General features: G+C 45.9%; 1 protein-coding gene across 8 annotated transcripts in view; it reads left to right on the forward strand.

Annotated features, from left to right (window-relative positions):
* The window catches only part of TANC2 (tetratricopeptide repeat, ankyrin repeat and coiled-coil containing 2), a 253,384-nt gene that overhangs the window by 222,862 nt on the left and 12,915 nt on the right, over positions 1-17,607 (forward strand). For all 8 annotated transcript variants that reach the window (XM_068918703.1, XM_068918706.1, XM_068918707.1 and 5 more), the window contains 6 exons: positions 2,257-2,379; positions 3,438-3,674; positions 6,099-6,284; positions 8,162-8,255; positions 13,846-13,979; positions 14,466-14,589. In XM_068918703.1, coding sequence (XP_068774804.1) covers positions 2,257-2,379; positions 3,438-3,674; positions 6,099-6,284; positions 8,162-8,255; positions 13,846-13,979; positions 14,466-14,589 — 898 coding nt within the window. The remainder of the gene's footprint in view (positions 1-2,256; positions 2,380-3,437; positions 3,675-6,098; positions 6,285-8,161; positions 8,256-13,845; positions 13,980-14,465; positions 14,590-17,607) is intronic.

Genomic DNA, 17,607 nt, shown 5'->3' on the forward strand with positions numbered 1-17,607 from the left:
CCTGTCATAGATCGCAGGCAACCTTTGGTTTCATTCTTGTTCCTAGCGGTTTTTTACATGCGTCACGGAAATCATCATATTGCATTATGGCCGAGACGAAGGTGTAGGGATGTACAAAGAGTACCAGAGACCAAAACAGAGGACAAGGCATAACGTGAGGAATGAAGGATGCTGACAGCCGCATACAAGGATGCAGGACTGAAAAAAGCATGGACTGCTTGAAAATCAGGATCGTGGGGGGTTGGCCTAGTAGTTTGAATGAAACTTGTTTAGTCAGCCCGTGCTAGTCCTTAGGTCCCGCGTCTGATGGTCGCAGTGACGTGAAAACCACTCATCTCGTTCCAGCAGTTTGATGCTGTGTTAAGTTGGGATTTGTTTTTGCTTTGGGGGATTCAACCAGCTTTACAGTTCTGGGCAGAGAAGGGAAGTGGAAAAGGAAGATACTCTCTGTAAAATGAGAAATGGTACGGATTTCTTTCAGCAACTGAATGCTAAGTGTTGCATGTATTTATTCCATAAAGGAAAAATATATTTTATGTACCTCACTAATATCTACATATATTTGTTCTACTACAGCGGTTGAGGTATTATAGCATGTATGATTATCTTTGGATGGCTGGTCCGAAGAGCAGGTGTGCTTCCTCAGCTCTCGTGGAGATTCAAACAGCCTGTGCATGGTTTAGATAGTATTATAATTATTTTTTTAATTATTTTAACTGTTTATTATAAAATTCTTTTCCATTCGTCCGCTTATACCATGCTGAGTTCACGGAAGCTTAATGTTGACCTCTTTGTCATGTACTGCGCTCTTTTTCTGCCTCTAACACATGGAGGTATTTTTCTCTTATATAAGAATTCCCTGAATGTCGAAGAAAACAAGCTCCTGAAGCTGGTGATTATTCATAACAGCTTGTCTAGTCCGCTGCTTTTCTTTTTTTAAAGGTAAAACTGGTTAAGTGATGAACCTCTTGATGACTGGTCTGATGCTTTAAAATATTCTTAACGTGTGTATATTAGAGGTAGGTAATCGAGTCCAGCAGCGGGCTCAGATGATGACTTCTGCGCTGCAGACACCTTCATTTAGATGAAGCGCATGCCACCCTTTAGCGCTGACTTTCTTCCCCTAGCCCTGCGTCTTCTGGGTCCGTCTGCCATTGTAAAGGGATACAAAAGAGTTGCCAAGCCGAACTGGGATCCCGCTGCTCTGCGCCGCTGTGAATGACCACACAGCGTGCAAGCAAGTAGGAATCGGGGTTTACGGGTCCAAACAGAAAGTTAAAGATGTCTGTACGGTTGCCGTGGAAACGGCAGGCCTAATGGAAAATCAGTAGCAGAACAGCAACATACCGGGCGGATCCGTATCGCGCGGCACAGCACCCGGCCGAGCTGGCTTTAACTCGCTGTGCCACCGCGCTCCACTCGCAAACCCGTTCCTCGCCTCTGAGATCAAGCCGTTTGCCAACATCTGGTCGTTACAAAGCAGTTATCGCTCCTTCAGGAGGGAGGGAAACTCGCTTAACCCATCTGTGGTCCCCCCGGCAGTGTCGCTGCAGAAGATGTCAGTGCATCTCGCCTATTAAGCGTAGCCTAATCATGTGCATCAACTGGAAAGGCTGGACACAGTCCAACATTAGATATGGATATACCGCTCTGGGCTTCGGGAAGACTTCCTTAATTTGTCTGGTGCCAGGTATCGCTGTCTGGTTTAACCATGTGAGTAATAAGGAAACTTTGTGAATCAGTTCCACCAAAATATTATGTACTTCGTTTAAAAAAAAAGAAAAGAAAAGAAAAAGAAAGGAAGAAAGAAAGAAGCGTGACGTGCTCCTCGGCAGAACAGGGCGTTCGTAGGGAGCTGAATGGATACTCAGCTTGCTTGCAGTTTTACTCTGTCTTTTCTAGATTTTGGAGCTGAGAACAGTAAGTTGGGGAGACATAGTTGCGCTTGTGTTGCCTGGATAGTAGGGTGGTTCTTCAACAGCTGTGAATCGCTGTGACAGTCAATACCCAGGAGAACCTGTCCAATGTAATTTAGTATATTTTTAAGCAAGCCTCACAAGCTGCCAGTATTTTGGTGATAAAAGTTGAATTAAAGTGAGTGTGGGTACTGTGATTCAGTTAATCCTGGGCTACTTGGCTGGATTTCTATTGCTGGTAGAAGTATAATTTGTGAAGTACTCTTTTAATGTTTTCACCCAGTGGCAAAGTGAATCTGCAGGGGATTAGATCTAAGTCATCTTTTCTGTTCTTTTTTAGGGGCTGAGTAAAAAAGTCGGGGTGTCTTCCTCCATCCTGCAAGGGCTTTGGATCTCCTACAGTACCGAAGGTCTTTCGATGGCTTTGGCATCACTGAGAAACCTCTATACCCCAAACATAAAGGTACTGGAGGGAGAGGAGAGCGGAGGTGGTTCAGAGCTTAAATGAGAAGCTTCCTCTGATATGCGATAGCCCAAGTGCAGGATAACGTGTATAACTGCAGGTCAGCAGGAGACGATGCAGGCATTTACCTACCTCGCTGAGCTAGGGAGAGGCCTTCCGTTCACTTAGGGTTTGTTACAAGCATGTGCTGTTCCCTTAGCTCTTCTACTCTCGCTAGGGATCTCCTTTTAATTACTGTTAGTATTAAGAGTGTTATTTCTACTCCTGTGCAACATGGTTCATTTGTATTTCTCTTCCCCAGAGATGTGGGATGCAACAGCTGGTGTTGAAATTTGACAGTCCCTTAAAGGACTCTGGCATAGGCAGGCGCTAACTCAGAGATGATGCCAAACATAGTGGCCCGTGCTAGTTCAGCCACTTCGTACACGTTTGCGTTCGTACGTATGAACACGTTAGCTGAAGTGAATTCGTTTCTGCAGCAGACAGGATTTCAGACAGTGATGCAGATTTCAAACTGTTCTTCATCCGAGATGGTATTTCCCCCCCGTCCTTCCCATATGGGTGAGACAAGCCTGGTGGCCACTTGCATGTCCCCTTGCACTCTTCATCTTCAGGTATAGTCTTTCCCACCCTGCTACCAAATACCTACGGAGCTGAGCCAGTCAGGAAACCTAATGGGATAACCAAAGTCAGCTCTAAAAGAGGATCCTACAGGAAGGACAGTCAAATAAAGTGTCTCTCTCCATCTCTCTCTCCTCCTGTGAGACTCTCAGTGTCTCCAGCTGTTGCAACATGGCTGCAGTGACGTTGATGCGCTATGAAGTGTATTGCACACTGTTCAAAGCACTTACCAACCGTTCAGGTGAAAGATTAAACTGTTCACTCTCTCTAAAATGGGACCATACGTTTGGCAAGTGATTTTACCGGGCATTTTGTGTCCTTTGATATTTATTTTGAAACGTGGCAGGGGCCCTCGTTTCAATTATTTGGTTGTCCTGAGAATAAGCTAATGTCTCTGCAATAACATGCCACTAACAGGAGCTTTTTTCCCTCTATAGGTCAGTCGGCTGCTGATTTTAGGAGGTGCAAATGTGAATTACCGTACAGAAGTTTTGAACAACGCCCCGATTTTGTGTGTCCAATCTCACCTGGGTTACACGGAGATGGTGGCTTTGCTCTTGGAGTTTGGGGCCAATGTAGATGCTGCTTCTGAAAGTGGCCTGACCCCGCTTGGGTACGCTGCTGCTGCTGGATTCCTCAGCATTGTTGTGCTGCTGTGCAAGAAAAGAGCCAAGGTACCGTGACCATGTTCCTCTAACCACTGGCTTAAAATAAGTCTTATTTACGTGTGGCAGGGCACAAGTTGCTGGCAAGATACATACCAGCTATCTGCAAAGAAACAGGCTTTGTGTGCCTTTATTTCTTTCCCTGATAATAAATATCACCATTTGCTATATGCTTGTTGCTGAGGAAGCCAAGATAAATGGTACAGCCAAGTCTGATTGCTCTAATGGACCAAAGACCACCATACAGCCTGCACTTTGCTTAAATTTAACGTATGCCGTTTTTCCAAACAGTCGTGGTAGCTTCTCACTCGCAACTCAGTTGTCATCGTTTGCTGGTAAAGCCCAGGTTTTCTGGTGGTTTAACGGGATTGAGTTCCTGCTGCTTTCAGAAGGAAGGAAGGTAGGTCTCCTCGGGCAGCCAGTGTCACTGAATCTGGAACAGCAAAGTTTATGTTCTTTCAAGAATGAAATGCAGCTACAGGAGTCTAAAAATGCCAGAAGAAATGCCCGCTCTGTCATCTTTCCTGCCTGCCTCGGGGGAATTTTTCCAGAGTAATAGAGGAAAGTCTGATTCTTAGCTCTTACACATCTACTGGAGTTGGGCTCCTGCCTTCCAGGATTGCCTTTGCCAGCACTGCACACCGACACAGGCGGGTAGGCATCCTCCTGTGGCTAGCTAGAGTTCCTTCCCGTGGGTCTGGTGGTATTTGGGAATTTGGAGTTTGTAGGTGTATTTGGGTATCCCAGGTTCCTTTGAAAAGCGTTGCACCAATATATTCAGATTATTTAACGCAACTTGTGCCGAGGGGTCTGAAGACAGTAGTAAATAGTTCAGGGAAAATCCTGAACTGACCGTAGTCGCATATCTTCTGGGGTGCTGAGGTATACATGACGAGGTAATTTTGATGAACTTGTCACGGTGTTATGTTGTTACGTTAATAAAGAATGTCCTCCAACAGATGACTGCAGGGTGCTGCTGCACAGAGCTTGCTTTTCTGAGCGGATGTAGCACTTTGAAAATGTTGCATTGACACCAAAGGCAAATAACTCCTGAGAGTCTGTAATTAGTATTCTGGAATTCAGGTCTGATGTAAGAACTGCCTAATCGTGCCGCACTAAGCGGCCCGCTGAAGGACGGCGGGAGAAGTCCTTGAACCTTGCAATGTTAAAATGGCAACATTGCTTCGGCAGGCCAGAGCGTTCTTTAAATATCACATTCGGGCACGTTTTTTCCAAAAGCTTCTGTCAGACTCATCCTAGAAAAATACCCTTTGTTTAGCTTTGTGGTGAATGTTTTGCGTTTTAATTGTATGTAATGAGTCAAGTTTAAGCATTCTATTGAAGAGAAAAATTGTGCTGATACTGGAAGCGGAGCCTCCTGGAAACAATTTGTGGTTTCTCTGTATGTTTAACTTCAGGTCAAGAAGCAAAATATGGGTTTATACGGTTTTACTATGAACGTCAGGATGACTGAGGGACCCGTTTAGATCTCGCCATGTTGTCTGTAATGATGCGAAGACAGTATCAACGAAAAAAGGATTCAGTTTTGGCTGGGAGGTTTTAAGAGTTGAGTAAGAAGCTGTGTCGATGAATCTATCCTCTCTCCGAGAAAGGGAATATTTGGGGACGATGTAATTAATGCCCTGATAACAGCCGGGATTAGTTCAAAGGCTGAGCCGTTTGATGATGGCCTGGAAACATGAAACAGTGACTTCTGCGTAAGTTTACAAATTTAGAAATAATACAGTGCAGAGCATGAACATGTGAAGTGGTTAATCAGCAGGACTCTCTACCTGATCCTATTTGGACCAAGTTACTTGTATGACGAGAGGACCTGGAAATCCCAGCTGATGTGTGCAAGCACCAAGTGAAACCGAGCCCTGGCCTGAAAAGCCTCCCAGCGAAGTTCCCACGGGGCTGCCGGACGAAATCTCTGCTGCCTGTTGACTTCTGCTAGCACTGAATTCCCGTTAGAGTGGTAGGCTACAAGCTGAGGCACTTTTGTCCCTCTTGAAAGCATCATGAAATGATACTTTAAAAACAGGCTAGGCTGTTTTGCCTTTTGTGGACTCGGATAAAGGAGACTAAATCAGCGTGTATAATTTCAACCCAAAAGAAAATGCGGTTGGTGTATTTCGGGACACAAGGGGAAAAATGCTTCTGCAGCCTTGGAGTCTGAAAAAAAAGCTGAAGCTAAAAAAAAAACCAGTAACTTACCCAAAACAAACACTTGTGGCCAAGAGGATGCCTAAGCCTGGGGCAGAGTTTCTTTGGAACGGTTGTTTTCTGGTCATGGAAGAGATAGTTTACTAGAAAAATGCACGTTTTGCACATGTGGCATTATTTTGAAGCCAGGGCTGGAAACTCTGAGGAAACGAAGCCACTTTGCCCGTGCTTTTGCTTAACGGTGTTTTGTCGTCTTCTCTTTTCAAGGTGGATCACTTGGACAAAAACGGTCAGTGCGCTCTGGTTCACGCTGCTCTCAGGGGACACTTGGAAGTGGTGAAGTTTCTGATTCAATGCGACTGGACTATGGCTGGGCAGCAGCAGGGAGTGTTTAAAAAGAGCCACGCCATCCAGCAGGCGCTGATCGCCGCGGCCAGCATGGGCTACACGGAGGTAAGACTTCCCAGCGCGTCGCTTTGCCTCTGAGGGACGGGAAATCAAAGGTTAACTACGCTTCCTAGCCAGACTATTGAGCAAAGAGGGTCTGGGAGGTGGAGTCAGTACCAGTGTCCTGCTCTTCCTCCCCTTCCCATCGCAGGGAGTGGGATTCACAGATCCCTTGGCAAACTCTGTGGTCTGGGCAGGCTTCCAAGAGCGGAAGTGTAACAAGCCTTTAAGTTGTTGGAATAGACCTTTAAACAAGGGTAGATAAACAGCGTGTTGCTCCTCCGGTGCTGCTAGGGGAACGCGAGACTCTGGAGTTTGGGACTGCGTGTTTGGGGAGAGCAGGACTGAAGAACTTGCTCCTCTTGTCCTGCCTGAAGATGTGCCGATTCGGAAAGTGATGTGTATTTTCCTACTGAGAAGCGGTATTTGTGGATTTTTGTGTTGGTTGATTTCTTTACTAAATTGCACTCCTCTCAGAGTTTAGATTTTTGCTTTTGTTAAGTATAATCCAGGAAAATGTAGGTAACTTGATCAGATTGGAGGAGCTAAGTAAAGAAAGCTGAGAAATTCGCATTAGCTAAGGGACTGTGAGTTGAGCTGATTAGAAGCAGATGTTACTTCAAAAGCGTAAAGATCTGCACTCCGAGGACAATTTGTAACAGGGCACCCAACTTTTTGAATGGGGGTTCCCCCCCCCCCAAACCATTTTAGTCACCTTTATAACTTTTTAAAAGCAACTTTGGAGTTATTTAATATTAACGTTGTACCATGAGTGCACAGGGCTGTTAGAGAAAATACTCAAAATCCCTATTTTGAGATGTTTGCAGTCATAGGAGACATAAGCTGGTTATTAATTTGCTGATTTTTCTCCCACTTCAGTGATAAAGCAAGTATTTAACATGCTTTAAAATGATCTTAATCACTGGTAGAGCCACACTGTAGTCCTGGCTCTTGCTCCTGCCAGGTAGCCTGTGCCTGCGGACAGCTGCACGCAGTAGAGCAGCTGCCGCTTCCTCCAAAATACTCTGAAAATGCTAGTTGTCACCTGGGCCCCAGCAGATAATTATTTCTCCCAGAATGAGAAAAATGGTTTTGCTCCTTCAGTTGCTAAAGTAAAATCCCAATTTTCTTCGTAGCCTCTTGCTTTCTCACATCATATGATCCAAACACTGACATTTTCTGCCAGTTTTCAGTCAATTAAATCCGTTAATTTACCCTTTGGAGAAGTTAATTTGTCTCTCTGGGGTTTCAAGCATCCACAGCCGGAAGAAAAGCATAGCAGAATTCTTTGTAACAATCTGCTGAAAAATGGCATTTGCTAGAAAGGCGCTAATAGTTTCTAGAAGTGACTTCATCTTGGCTAGAGCTGAGGATGACGAAGAGGCTGATGATTATCTCCCTGCCGTTACATCATTTGTCCGTGACTCAGTTTCCCCAGCAGTACAAGGAGATGATCATACTCACTACACTGGTAAAGCCCCACCAGGTGAGAGTCGATAGACAGGCAAATCTTTTTTTTTTTTTTTTTTTTTTTTTTTTTTTTTTTTACTGGTTATGGCATCTGTAGCTCAACGTGCAGGTGGAGGAGCAGCCGCTGCATACGCCGTGTCATCTGCAGCAAACCAGCCACACGTGCAGCGATAAGGAACCAGCGCTACAGAGGCTCATCGGTTGCAGTTGTTCCAAGATGCTCGGGTTTTTTAATTTGTGCAGGGTAGCAGGCTCCGTGACTGATTTCAGGAAGAATATTTACTTGAGTGAAGGCGCCGGGCAGAGACTTTGTTCGCTTTCCTTTGTGTATTCAGAGCAGCCCGTGTTAAGATGTCAGCGGCTCATGTGTAACGCACCGAAGTTCGTGAGCTTGACGTGTCGTTCTGTTTTAGATTGTCTCCTACCTGCTCGATCTTCCAGAAAAAGATGAAGAGGAGGTGGAGCGAGCACAAATCAACAGCTTTGACAGCCTTTGGGGAGAGACAGGTGATTTCTGTAGACACTGTAGCTGCTTTCTTGCATGTTGGTGTTTGTATTCATGGGTTCCCCGTTACCTAATATATCCCCCGATTCCTGCCTTTGTGGTGGTGAAGTGAGAAGGCTCAGCTTCTCTCGTTGGATTTCAGATGATTTACGGTCGCCAAGGTAGAGCTGCAAACTGTTTAAGTCAAACAGAGAAGTTTAGCTTTGAAAATACTGAAAATACATTGCAGCTTCTGTTTTTAGGAGAGAGTGGGCAGGCAGCGTTTCTGACAACCAGTCCCCTAATTTCTCTCAAACACGTCATGTGAAGTTGGATGGACACAGAACTCTGGGTTTTTTTCTCCTTTGATATTTGGCATATTCATCCACAGCATCCCCCTATTTCTCTCTCCCCTCTCCATAATGTGCGGTACCATGACCACTACGTTATCCTTTGATTTTCTGAAAAACTGGTCGTTATTTAGCAGCTGGTAATTAAACAAATGTCATTTTGTGGAATACTTTCTTTGTATTCATGGATATCAATCCAGAAGCCCTCGTTTTTTAATTTGTGCCAAAACGAAAGCAGCCGCTCACCTTATCCACTTCACAAGCAAGAATTGCGCTATCCTCTCCATTTCTTCCGATATTCAGATCTGGACTTGTTAACTTTTAACGCCACTGACCTCATAAATATTATCCACTCTCTTTTGTGCTCAACTCGCTAATCTGTTTGCATCATCGGTGATGTGTTCCTGTCAAGTTAATTCACCAAGGTAACGTTTGTGTCTGAGTAATAGAGCACTGATTTTGATTCCGTCACCTCTGCTTAGAGGTGACATGAACCAAGGGGACGGGCACTGGCTGGCATGTAGCTTTGTGTTTGGTCAGGATATTTCTTGTTACTTTAAAAAAAAAAATTGGGGATAATTTTTGAGCTGATTTGTCCACTGTACTTTGGAAAATGAAGCCTTGTAATAGCCCCGTAATGAATGGAGTCCATCAGAAAGCATCACCCCCGAGCAACCTGAGCTTTAAAGGACGAAGCTGTAGGAACGGATTGTCGCAGCGTGGAGCCTGGCAGAAGGCAGGGCTGGTCTGGCCAGTTGCAGGGCGCTGTGAAAGGAAGCGGCTCCCTCCACCTGCAGGGGCATAGCAGCATAGCAAGGGCATTGTGCCATTATTAGTGGGAATAAGACCAAGATTTACAAATAAGCAATTTAAAAATGCCCATAGGGTGTCATGGGGAAAAAAAAAAAGTAATTGGATATAGAATTATTCAAATGAAACGACTTGAGTGTTGCTGGTTTTATACACACTCACAGCAGGACAACAGCATTTTTACAGGTGAGTGCTCAGTTCAGAGTGGTGACCGGGCCAGAGATGGCTCATCCAAAATGCTCTCTGGTATTTGGGTCTTGTGGACTGTCTTGTTAATGGAAACAGACTGCAGAATAGGACGGTAATCTGGATGTCTTTAGAGTTTGATCAAAAGCCACTAAAATGTCTCTCTGCAATGTAACCTAATAAGCATCATCAGCCGCTACAGGTATTACTCTTGAGTTAGGGAAGACCTGAGTTGTCCGGATAAACCTGGGAAAGCCTGGTGTATAGGCATACACTTTTTTCCAAGCTGTCGTCTAACTTTCTCTGCTCCTCCTCGGAGGCTGACTTTCAGAGATACCAGTCCTCTAAGTCCTCTGAGTCCTCCTTTCTCCACTCAGCCGTGCTCCCCAGGGTGATGGCTGAGCTCCAGCACTTCTGCCTGACAGATTCCAGCTCTTCTGTCTCCTCTTTCCTTGCGTCCTGTAACTCTGCCTCTCCGTGTGTCCCGTGTAACCCTCTGGGCCTGGCTGTTGCCTTAAGGACACTTGCAACACAAGTCGTCTTTCCTGTTTTGTTGTCCTCCCTCCCCTACCTCTCCCCCCACCCCAATGCTGAAAGCTAGACTTAGAGCAATTGCCAAATGTTTGCGGGTCTGAGGGGAGTTCTTGAGGAAGCTTGGCTCGTTGGGAAAGGTGTATGTGTGATTTGTTAGTAGCACACCAACTGAAGAGTCATCTCAAAGGAGTACCCATTTATGCCATTAAAATTAATGGTAGGTAAGGTGGGAAAATGAGCAGAAATGAGCAAGCCATCAAATTCAGGATTCTTCCCTCCTGCTGCAGGCGAGACAAGTTTGTATGGATCACAAGACTCCCTTTCAGTTCGTTTTATTTTTATTTTCCTGAAAGTAAATGGCGTTTTTAGATAGAATTGAAGAGAAATGTTAGCTTCAACCTAAAAATAGCTGCCTGCTTTAAAAATCCAAATCATATCTCTTCTCTTTTGATACTTGTTGCTCGTGCGTCTACTCTTCTGCAGAGCAGGACTGTGTGTCTGGCTTACTGATACCAGTCTGATATCATCCAAATTGCAGTGCCAAGTTACATCATAACTTCAGGAATTGCCGAAAGCACAGTATAGCCAACTCCAGATGGAACATTTACCCTGGGACAAAGCTAATATCAAAATCCAGTATAGAAGTGTCTGAGTCACTTGTAATAATCCCGTCAGAGCTGGAGGTGCAAATACAGCAATGATAACTACATCGGAAAGCATTGGTCCTGCTGCCGGGCTATGAGATAGATACATATACCGTGTAGGAGCTAGGCAGTACACCGCAATTTAGTGATTCCTCCTCTGGATAAAGTTGTTCTTTCTCTAAGAAAACAGATACGTTTTGCACAGCAGGCACTGCAGAACGGTCCATAGCGAATCCCTTGGGCTAAGGACTGTGGCTTATCTGACATCGCTCGGTCGCTCGCTAACTGAGGGGACGCGTCTGCCCCTGAAGCCTGTCTCGAGTTTTGCTTAGCCACGTTTTGTGAACGGCAGCAACTGTCACGTGGCGTTTATGCCGACGCTATGTTATGACCTGTTGACTTGGACTCATGGTACTATGTCCTTGCAGAAAAGTTTCAAAATGAATGCTGTCGTTTCTGGCCCCGGATCCCGGGACTGCTCCTTGGCTGCACGTTATGGACTCAGGGGTTGTTCACGCTGTGTCAGAGAGCAGAATTTCAAGAGCCTGGTGTCAAACTAAATCATTCCCGTTGCTCTCGTTTCCTCTCATCACCTTTCTTTGGCTTTTCTGGTCTCCTTTCAGCACAGGCAGCATAGGGGAAAGCTTAACTTGTGTTGTGGTTTTTGTGGTGACTGATGTCTGCTGCAGATGTATTGAAAGCCGCTCTGTGGCATCAGAAGCAGGTTGATAAGTGCACCTAAGGAGTCCTGACAAGCTTAAACAAGCAAGTACTTCTAGAATATCTCCTGAAGTAGTGTGAGCTTTTAGGCTTGGACAGATGGACACCAGGTGACACGACAGGATAGTGCCATGGACTTGAGGTGACCAGCAGTGGAGATGAAGCTGTGTGGATAAGTTATTTTGACCAGAAGGCTGGAGATGCAGGGCTATAACGCTTACATTCAGAGCAGCAGCAGAATATCTAGCAAACTGGAGGCCGAGGTCCTCACTCTACAATCACAGGCTAGTTCCAGTTGGAAAGGACTTCAGGAGTTATCTAGTCCGACCTTCTGTTCAGAGCACAGCAACCCTGAAGTCAGGGCTGACATTATCAGGTGGGTCTCCTAGGGTCCGGCTGGACTGAGCTCCTTTCACTCCTCAGAGAGTTTCTCCATTTCTAAAGGTGGTTGCTTGGATATCTCCACGTTACACAAGATGTGCTCGGATCCATTTCCCACGCCAGCAGGCAGCAAATCCAGGTTGTCAGTGGGAGACCATCCTGAAGCAGCGAGATCTAAGCGTTCAGTAATCAACAGTAGCGCGTGAGCTTCCCTTGGGTGGAAACTGCAAAGGACAGACCATGGCTGCATACCAGTACCAATTACGTTGACCCAGAAGAAGTAAACAGCAAAAAGACACTTTGGTCCAAGTAACCAGCAGAGGAGAGCAGAGAAGGGTATGGCCGTGGATCAAATCATCCTATTTCGGCAAAGTCTTTTCCGAAGCAGATTTCACGATGAACATTAAACACTTGGTGATTTACAGTATTTTCATTGTTGCGAGCATAAGCCATTTTGACGTGAAATACCTCAAATTAACCTGCAACGTTTCAAGTGCAGGCAGGTTCCGAAATAGAACCAAAGCCCTGCATACCAGTCCCTCTGCTCTGAACATTAGACACAGGCCTCCTTCTATATTTGAAGCGTACATTTAAAACCCACATGGATCTGATTATAGATTTTGCAGTATGTTCTTCTCGTGGCAGAGAGATGATTTTTCTTTTAACTCTTAGTGGCTCTCGACCCCGAGAGAAGCAAAACTTAAGCCTTAATGCGGAACAGAATAGAGAATTAATTAAATCCCCCACCATTAACAGTGTTGCAGTTGGAAACCTATCAACACCTCGTAATCAGCCATCCCACAGAAATGTACTTCAAAGAAAAAACGAGCTACGTCAGTTAGAAATAGACTCCCACCTTCTGCTCAAACTCCTACTAGAAGCAGCAGAACGCAGAGCCCGAGGAGTTTGCTGCAGTGCACAGAAAGTTAGGGGAGAGGAGGGAGGAACTGAAAAGTCTAAAATTAATACCAAAGGCAGGTCCTACACTTGGAGCTATTTTCAGATTGCATGTGTCTCTTCTAACCCAGCCATATTTCCAGAGTTTACAGAGCATGTTCAGGGGAAGAGGGGTTACCTTTCCCCGGAGCACCTGTACTATTGAAAATTAAAGATAATTTTTCTTTTGCATGCAGATCCTTGCTGGTGGGATCTGCGCTGGCCCAGAAGCAAAGGCCAGAATTAGCATTTTACTTGGAGACTATGTGAGCATGTACACACAGTTTTTGCCTTCCAGTTGCTTCCCCGGTGGGGTTGCAAATAAAGTGGGACATTAGAAATAAAGTTCCACCACGGGAATAATGCAGCTCTAAGCTAGTCTAGACAGAGGAGAACCACAAACCTCACTAACGTTGAGCTGGCTGGCAATAACCTGTCAGTACTCCCAGCTCGTGCACTCTCTCGCACTTTTGGGTTTGGAGAATCTCACGTAGCCAGGATCCAGGTTGGGAAAGTTCTCGTCAAGAAAGCCCCCAAAGATCTGATTCTTCTGTGGAAGTCGTGCCCATGCTACGACACTCTTGGGCTTAGAGCCCCTGCGTTTTACAGTAGGTTCAAATGCCAAAAAACTGCAGGAGGTACTGGGGGAGATGGTGAAGGTTTCACGTGACGTGACTTAAGATTGGTTTGTGACGCTGCCTTGAACTTCAGTTGCCCTGCCAATTATTCGATGTTTATTGCACTTCTCCTTTTCCTCTGGTTTTGCTGCAACTTGCTGGAAATCATAAAAGCCGATTGTCCCGATCACCCTCTTTCCATAACATTATGAGGTCTTTTCACAGGGAGAGCTGACCTTTGGAAAAAATCTAAAATGACTCATAAAAACGAGAACTATACTAATCTGTCCCATTTTCTTTGTTCATTTTGCCTGTCCTGGGGTGTGCTGGGCCTTTTAGGCACCATCACTCTGATACCAGGCAGAATGGTTTGTCTGTATAGTAGCAACCTTCTTAGCAAGCTTTTTCTTTTCACGGCTTTTCTCTCTCCTTTAGCTCTGACAGCAGCAGCAGGGCGAGGGAAACTGGATGTTTGTCGTCTCCTCCTGGAGCAAGGAGCAGCCGTGGCCCAGCCGAACCGGCGCGGGGTTGTTCCGCTCTTCAGCGCCGTGCGACAAGGTCACTGGCAGGTGAGTGGGTTTCTCCAAGCACCATCCGAAATGCCTGTGCTCCTGAGCTAGGCCATCCTCAGTCACCGTTATTGGCTGAGATACGGGAAGAGAAGAAAAACTGCAGTCGTTTGGGGGATGTGAGAGTAGCGGAAAGAAATGGTTTGGCTGCTGCAAACCCCAGTGTTAAGACCTTGTGCATGTTCGTTTACAAGATTTTGACCATCCTGAGCTCTTGCTGGATACGGACAATCTTTTGCTAAAGTACTGGGTTGCCTTGCCATTTCACAGCAGCAGATGGGATGCTCTTAATTTTTTTCCTCCTCTTTCCTTTTACCTTTGTCATTTCTCCTTTGCCCTAACGTCACAGCAATAATCCCAGAGGACATCATGCCCGTTGGGATGAGGTTACAAGACTCAGAGACCGCTCTGCTCTTTCGCCGCTCGTCACTTCGTTCCGGCAAGAGCCTGCGTGTATGACGCGTGTCCTTGCTTTGTATGTTGCAGATCGTAGACCTCTTGCTCACGCACGGCGCCGATGTGAACATGGCAGACAAACAGGGGCGGACACCACTGATGATGGCTGCGTCCGAGGGACACCTGGGCACAGTGGAATTTCTGCTGGCACAAGGTTAGTGCGCGTGCGGAGAAGTGCGTTGGAAATCAACTGTGGCAGGTCCCACCGCTCTGTCTCCTGGCCAGCTGGAGTCAGGGAGAGGATTGTGATCCCACTGCTGGATGGGGCGGTTGGATAGGTTTCTGGGCACCTTATCCAGCTTTTGGGAGGACAAGACTCAAATCGTCGTAGCATTAATCCTAGCTATTCGTTTTTTCCTGTGTTGGGTGCTCACAAAACCACATATTTGTGTTGGAATATAAAACGATAACGTGTGGTGGACGCTTTGAGCACTGAGTTATGAGCATGCCCTTGAACCCAACTCGAAGCTTTGCCCTTTGACAAACATCAGCAAAGGGTGCATGAATGAAAACACCATCAGGGAAGAGGTAGGCGAGACTCAGCCGCAGGACCAGACCTTGGGGCACGTTTTACGCTCTCGTTTTTAGGGCTGGGATTGTGGCCCACGTTCCTGACAGCAGCATGAGCAGGAGGTAAATGCCCTGACGTAGGCAAGGATTTGGTATATACCTTGAGAATAAAACACACAAGTTTTGAAGAAAGAGTCTTCTCTTCAGTTTTGCGCTCACGGATTGGCTTTGCTCTGTGCTTTTAGCTCCTAGCAACTCTCCTTTACTAGGAGTTACTCGGTCAACAAGAGCATGGTTTAGTTTTACTCATTTCTGATGTACAGGTTTGAGGTGAATCAGAACAATAAGCTGCATGTGGCCTGTGAGCACACGATGGTTTCTTATTTCTGTAGTTCCTTACGTACTTTTTTTTTTTTCCACAAATAGCCAACGTTTTTTGGTTTGTTTGTTGGGTGGCTTTCCGTTCTTTGTGAGGCATGAGCTTTTCATGAATTCATTCGATTAATTCTTTTCTGAAGGTCATTTTTTGCTAAAATTCAAATCTGTAACTCTCTCTGCATGTCCAAGCTATGCCGTGGCCCCTTTAGCAGCTTGACTTGAATCTCTGTAAAAGAGATTAAAATATGTGATTTTTGCCAGACTTGAGAATTGTGTGAGTTCCTCAAGTCTGGATCAGTGGAGGAGGAAAATAGCAGATAATCTGACCCTGGCTGTTGGATAGCTAGCAAATGTGCATGATGTGTCTGTCCCTGGCTTTTTGGACACTGAGAGCCCGAGAGGTCAAAAATATGAAAATCATCTTTCATGAGAGATGCTTTAAGAGATCCGTTCTTCTAAATAGCTTAATAAACTCCACTAAACATGCTATAAAGTTAGCTCAAGCTTGGGCAGAGTACAGTGATATACGGTGTATTTTAATTAAAACGGCTTTGACGATCCTGTTCTATGTTTCATTAAAATCAAAGTGTGAATCATAAGCCATAAGCATTAATTAGTGTGTTGCAAAGCAAATCTCATTTGACTGTACTTGATTAACACAGTGAGCGTTTGTAAACACTTTTTATTAACCGAGTTGCAGTCATCAATCAATTAGAAATCCAAATTTCTAGAGTTACCTCCTGCTCTCACTAAAACCCAGAAGTAATGGGCATGTGCACAGTGAATTAAACTTCTTGGGTTGCAAAGAAGTTAAATTTGATATTTGTATGAAGCTGTGTCACACAGAGCGAAATAATTCTTGATGATCGTTCAGTTTTGAGAAACCTTGGTTTTGAATCTTGTTTTTCTGCAAAAAATAACCCCTTGTAATTTTTATTGTCAGACCATCCTGGCCACTTTTTCTGCTTCTGTCTGATGCTTCAACAATGTCGAAGGAGTTTCTTTTTTTCTAGGTGGTTCATTTTTGCATGCTTGCTGGATTGCATAGTAAATGGCAGAATCCTGCCTTAACCCAGTTAATTTTTTTGGGTAAGCAGCAGCTCAGCCCTTTCCAGAAGTTAGCTAGCCTTGCCCAGCCAAAATCTTTTCCGCTGCGGCGAGGATCAGTCCCATGATGTCGCCGTAAGCCACTTGCCCTCAAAACCCATCAGTTTGTGTTATGTCTGACTGCCTTAGCACTAAGTAGGTCAGAGCTCCCTGAAGGGACGAAAGATGCCTTCAGGTGAAGAGCGTCAAGTGGAGCTTGTGCTGGGAGCCCCAGCTGCACCAGGAGCGTGGCAGTGCTGAGGAGGTCGTGCCCAACAGGCCTCGGAGCAGCGTCGCAGCTTTTTTGAAGCGGTTTGCACTGCCCGCTCACTTAGACCTCCAGCTTGCGTTGCTGCGCTGATACCCTGAAGTCTTTGCCTGTCACTCTGGAGTCTGCAATGTCCCTTTCGTTGGACAGGGAAGAGTGGGAAGGCTGAGTAATGCTGTGGATTTCCAGCCGTCCCTCTTATGGTAAGATCTTTCCTACCTGCTCCTGAAGAGTCAGGGAGAAGAAACAAGAGACACCTTTGGCTGATTCCAAGCAAGCAGCTGGCGTAAATGAGAATGAATGAATGCTTTGGTGAGCAAAAGCCTTGGGTTAGTGGACTATCATCTAGAGGGCTTTTGCAGAGCTTCAAAAGGGTTTCAGGGATGTAATGTGGGGGCAGCCTTCGCAGAAGGCTGGCAGGAGGTCAGAGCTTGTTGTCATCATCTAGCTTTTGTACGTTTGAGGTGTCTTGCAGTGAGCGGAGCTCCTCAGCACAGCAGCAGCCCCAGATGCCTGTTTGCCGCCTCCCTCGCTGGCGCCCAGCAGGCAGGCGCCTGGGCTGAGAGCTCCTGCTGCAGGCTGCTGGACATATCCCAAGCAAATGCTCATGTGTTTCACTCCTCCGCAAACAAAAAGTTGTGCAAGCTGGAAGACGCATCAGTTCAGTATCATCTGGGTAATGCGTGCTAACAAGGGGAGACGCCAACTTGGCTGGATGGGAAGGGTTAGGAAATGCATCACTCCCCCACTCGCTAAGTGTTTCGGAGCCCATAAAGAGCGCCTGCTGGGTGTTTTAGAGTTTAGCTACAGGAGAAAAATACTGCAGTAGCAATTCATCCCAGGAAAACATCGCGCAGGTAGGATGCTCCTTAGAGGAGCAGAGCTGCTCCGGGTCTCCAGCACGCCAGAGCGAGCGCCCTGCCTGCACCA

Source organism: Struthio camelus, chromosome 25 (genome assembly GCF_040807025.1).
Source record: "Struthio camelus isolate bStrCam1 chromosome 25, bStrCam1.hap1, whole genome shotgun sequence".
Lineage (NCBI taxonomy): Eukaryota > Metazoa > Chordata > Aves > Struthioniformes > Struthionidae > Struthio > Struthio camelus.